The sequence below is a fragment of the Triticum dicoccoides genome, chromosome 1B, assembly GCF_002162155.2.
Source record: "Triticum dicoccoides isolate Atlit2015 ecotype Zavitan chromosome 1B, WEW_v2.0, whole genome shotgun sequence".
NCBI lineage: Eukaryota > Viridiplantae > Streptophyta > Magnoliopsida > Poales > Poaceae > Triticum > Triticum dicoccoides.
In genome coordinates, this window is record NC_041381.1 from 537,073,435 (window position 1) to 537,078,491 (window position 5,057).

General features: G+C 51.3%; 1 protein-coding gene across 1 annotated transcript; it reads right to left on the reverse strand.

Annotated features, from left to right (window-relative positions):
• Nucleotides 1-474: 474 nt before the first annotated feature.
• On the reverse strand, nt 475-2,165 carry LOC119347826. The gene is made up of 2 exons (XM_037616352.1): nt 2,042-2,165; nt 475-1,935 (listed from the first exon to the last, which is right to left on the reverse strand). Exon 2 carries the CDS (start codon nt 1,791-1,793, stop codon nt 1,182-1,184), a length of 612 nt encoding a protein of 203 aa, XP_037472249.1. The 5' UTR covers nt 1,794-1,935; nt 2,042-2,165; the 3' UTR covers nt 475-1,181.
• Nucleotides 2,166-5,057: the final 2,892 nt, after the last annotated feature.

The following is a 5,057-nucleotide window of genomic DNA, read 5'->3' on the forward strand; positions in this document are numbered from 1 at the left end:
TTAGAAAAATAAACCGAATTTTTCTGAAACATCACTGCCTATTTCTACAGGAGAGACGCCTCATTAAGCGTCTCCCCTGTACAAATAAGTACCGGTGCTTAAGAAAAGCCTGGTTTATTTCTCTAAGGCCTTGTACAATGCAAGGTGCTTAGGTGAGGTGCTTAGAGAAATAAACCATATTTTTCTTAAGCACCGGTGCTTATTTGTACAGGATAAACACTTAATTAGGCCTCTCCTGTAGAAATAGGCACCGGTGCTTCAGAAAACCCGGTTTATTTTTTAAGCACCTAACATTGTATAAGGCCTAAGCACCTTACATTGTACAAGGCCTGAGAGGTTAGCTGTAGCAATCTGTTATTATGCACAACTACAGGGTAATTATGGTACTCTTACGGCTGCCATTAGCTTGAGGACGGCGGGTTCAGTTCTTCCATTAGGACGGGGGTTTTATGCAAATAAACAATGATGGGCGCGTGCAAAGCAAATTTAGTGGTCTGTTTGAGTCAGTTTGCAAGTTTTTGTATGAAAATGCACCTGCAGTGCAAGATCATGTACTATATATGTAATTAAACTGCAGGCATCTATCTGGTTCCAGAACGGACATGCAAAAACAGCAGCTCAGAGGGTTCCACAAAAATTGCCATGAGAAGGAAGATTTTTATTGCTACAAATAATAATATACATCCATGAGAAGGACATAGATGCATTGCATACAACCAAGCCAGCTAATTCCTAGCTAAAACCAGAACGCCACAGGAGAAAATGACAAGACATGCTTAGACACTTGATAGGATTTGGTGGTGCGGCGGATGGTGGTTTGCAGCTCTCCCTCACGGTTGTACTTGACACCAAAAATGGTGATGCAGAGCATGAAGCCATTACAGTCACCAAAGGCGTCATCAAACTCCAGTTCTTCACGTACCAAACTCTCTACAAGGCAAAACCTGGTGCTCCCCATGTATATGAGGGTGGCATCCGAGTGCTTGAGGAAAAGTTTCTCCTTGCCCATCTTCCAGTCAGGTTGCATGGTACCTTTGTCGGTGCAGGAAGCGACTTGGCAGGAACAAATGTACCCATCCTTGTGAAGGCCAACCCATGCATCCAGCTCACTGTCAAAGTAGCCTTGTCCTTGGAAAGGCAATGACCATTCCCCAAGACACCTCCACTCTTGGTACCTGGTGTCAAAGGAGAAGGTGATAGCGCCTGCTGCTAGAAGACATGAAGATAGTGTGTCCATCCGGGTGCATGGCGTAGGAGTTGATCATGTCATCCTTGGTGAATGGCAGTGGTGAGGGCACGCTTGTCCAGCACCAGTCCGTGCTTGGATTTGAAGAATGTGGATCCTTGATGCCCACCGCGGACATCACCTCAAATGACTGTCGCATTTCCTTGATGTTGTACTTCAACACATACAGCTGCATGTTGGCAGTAGCCACAAAGATTTTAATGCCTCCGAGTAGTCCATCAGGGAGAGGAGGGCCGATGGCCAATCCAGCTGTCTCTGTGTTGTAGACCATGGTGCCAGGGTGTTTGCTGCTCGCCATGAAGATATTGCTGCCCAGGGCAGCGAAGTACATGGGATAAGGAGGTGAAGCTGACACTAGCCGAAGAACCGGGGGCTCCAAGTCCAGGTCGGAGCTGCTGTCCAAGGTGTCGATGTCAATCTTGTAGATAGCAAAGCCCTTGGTCCAGTCATCTAGCGCCAGATAGAGGTGCTTCTGCCTCTGCGCAGACCGCAACTTTTTGTCGGCGCGGTCCCTGTAGCTTACCTGCTCCTGCCGACGCTTGGACATCCCTCCTCCCAAGATCTGCTCAGCCGAGTTCGTCTAAAGACTCAATTTTGGTCGCAATCGAGGTGTATAGGGCAACCCAACAAGACAGATCTTGAATAGGGGCAGACTGCAATCGATCTGACGGGGCCTTCTTTGACGTAATCTGCAGGTTCGTGTTTTATTTATATAGACCCTGTCTGCCTAACTAATCCAAATCGAATTAAGAAACCGTCTTTGTTTGCAACCGAACACAAGAGGGGAACACATACCTCGGCAGAATCCGAGCCGGCCGTGCGGTTGAATCAGAGATAGAGACGGGGACCAAAAGCAACACGGTTGCAAGACCTCAGCGCGCCGCCGCCGCCGCCGCCGCCTGGTTGGGATCGTGGGAATAGACCGCGATTGGGAACTGGTGTTATAACGCGATTCAGGGACTTCTTTGTGATAATTCACATAAAATCAAGGGGTACCTGCAAAAAAGCCACGCTCTAGCCTGCACGCACGCTTCCAGCCACTGACAGTGGGATCACCGCCCCGCGGTCACGCCCAGCTGGCGTTGTATGCAGCCGCATCTGCGAGTTGCACTATTCTTGATGGTGCTTCCTACAGTAAAATGTATCTTCAGTCCCTAAAGTTGTCGGCGATGTATGTAACAGTCCCTGAAGTCATGAAGCTGATTGTAATGGGGAGTATCATCGAAAATTTGTTTCTGATCTCAGGCTCAGATGGACCCGTTATCATGCTCGTCCCTGCGCCTCGCGATGTGAGCCTCCTCGCGTATTTCCCAGCTGTATCTCAGGTGTATATCGTTAAATCAATTAAGGGCATGTACAATGGTTCTATCTTAGGAGTGGCACGTAGAATAAATGATGAGGTAGAGGAGAGAGAATTCATAAAAAAAGGGTTGTCTTCTCTTATTTAAGAAAAGACAAGAGATGATTTCTTAGCACAATATGTCTCACCACGTTTTTAGGAATTGCTAACTATTGAAGATAAGGCTAAGAGATGATCCATTGTAGACTTTTTTTTGTCATCTCTATATTACATGCAAAACTTAAGATAAGACTATCTTATCAACCATTGTACATGCCCTAAGACGCCTCCCTATTTATCGTTGTTTGTCGAGGGGGTCGCCGTCATGGTCATGGCCCTTGAAATATGCCTGCGGTGCAGGGATTTTTATGAGCCCACCTGGTCCGCTTGGCGCAACGGATCCATCAAACAACCAATCACCCCAATCCTAATCTTCTCTCTGTTCTCCATATCCCCATTCTTCTCCTGATTGTTCTGTACACCCGGCCACGCACCAGATGACTGCAAGTCAAGCGTCTTTTTTGTAGGGGACTGCAAGGCGAGTGTCAATCATCTTCAACAGAAGTATCTCAACAGAATTCACGAGTATGATCACTCGGGAGATTCCGGTGAAGGGACGAGAGTTCAGGTCACTGAGTATTGTCCATGAAAATCGTGAATTCAGTTGAGATGCTCACGGTGTAGTGAAACCTTTAGTTGGGATTACTAACAAGAATCATCCATCGCAAGAAACAACCCTCTCTCGAGGGCGAGATTGAGAGTACTTGTGTGAAGAACCCACCTGTCTTCCCGCAAAAAGAGAAAAGAAAAGAACGACCTGTCAACTGGATCATCAAGAACTCCGGGCCATCCTGCGCCATCGTCGGCCCTGATTTTACGTACGCGCCGTCGCACAACGTCGTCGCACCAAATGCTCTGGTGGAAAACGAGTCCCGCCTCCCCGGCAATCTTCGACCTCGCTCTACCAAATCGCCTCAAGCTTGTGCAGCGATACTAATCCACTTGTCTGCACGTCATCTATTCCACTGCGAAGGTTCAGACGAAAGCGAACGATCCTGAGCCATGGATCCGAACCCAGGGAAGACAGCGCCGCCAATCAATCGTTTAAATCAACCTCCCGCCCTACGCGCCAACCCCACAGTAGCGCACTATTCACGACTGTATATAATCTGCATCTAGATTTTCCACGAAGCAGACCTGCCATCTGACACTGCCTTTCCCCAATCCCCATTCAACAATCAACGAATAAGATATCATGTGCATCTGAGCTTGGGCACCAAAACGCACTGTATCAAGCTTGGTGAAGAAGCGCGCCCCATGTAGCTCGTCCAGGAGCTCGTCGACCACCGGGATAGGAAACTTGTCCTTAAGTGTCTCGGCGTTAAGGGCGCGGTAGTCGATGCAGAAGCGCCACATGCTGTCCGACTTGCGGATGAGGAGGACCGGCGCTGAAAACGGCGAAGTGGAGATCTGGATGATGCCCAAGGCGAGCATAAGCGCTCGTCGTGAATTATCACCGGCAAGAGCATAGTCCGCTCATCGCGGATGCTGGCAAGCGCATGGAGCGAGACCACGAGAGCCGTCGCCCGAGCGGGCGTGGGGGCGGCCTCCACAGGAACTGGTGGTGGCAACTCGCCGAGCCCGTCGGTGGATGTGTCCTCCTCGACGTAGTCGGCCGTCTCCAAGTAGAAGAGGCGCGGGCAGACGTGGCCCCGCACGTAGGGCTCATCGTAGTTATAGCAAAGCCCCTGGCGACGGCGCTCGAGCTGCTCGGCCGGAGAGAGCCGGCGGAAGGGCCGCGTCGTGGCCAGAGTGGTGGTCGCTGGAGCGGCCGGGGGCAGCTGGCACGACACAGGTGGTGTCGGGGGCGGCCTGGCTGGCTGTTAGCCACCCCGAGCCGGTGCCGCCTGCTGCAAGGCCTGTGTGCGACGCTCGAAGGCGCGGGCGTAGTACATGGTCGTCTGGAGGTCTCGGGGTCGCTGAAGCTCCACGTCCACGCGGATGTGATCCGGCAGACCGCCGACGAAGAGCTCGGCTTGCTGCTGAGCCGTCGCGCCCGGCGCGTGGCACGCCAGGTGTAACGCCCTGGACACACCCGCCGGTGGTCGTTACTCCTAGCGGGATCTAGACTTGCCCCACAGATCAATACTAGTCTTTTCTGTGCACTTTGTCCTTACTCATGCGCACCCGGGAGCAACTTCCCGGTCGGTCACCCATCCTGAAACTATTCCAAGCTGAGCACACTTAACTTTGGAGTTCTGTCCGAGTGGGCTTCCGGAAAAGAAGGAATTCCTTATTGATATGAGTTGTCTATCATCCCTAATAAGCCAGGCTATCACACCAGGGCCTGGAAACGGTCGGTGAAGTCCTACACCGTGGAGGTGAAGGGGAAGCGGCCGAGTTATGCCAGCCGGCTCCTCGGCAGCCCGAAGCGAAGGAGGCATAGCTTGCGAAAGCGCTCCCATGGGGGCA

Bases quoted from the DNA above. Each gene is read 5' to 3' on its own strand.
- LOC119347826 (XM_037616352.1), bottom strand. From the start codon at position 1,793: ATGTCCAAGCGTCGGCAGGAGCAGGTAAGCTACAGGGACCGCGCCGAC.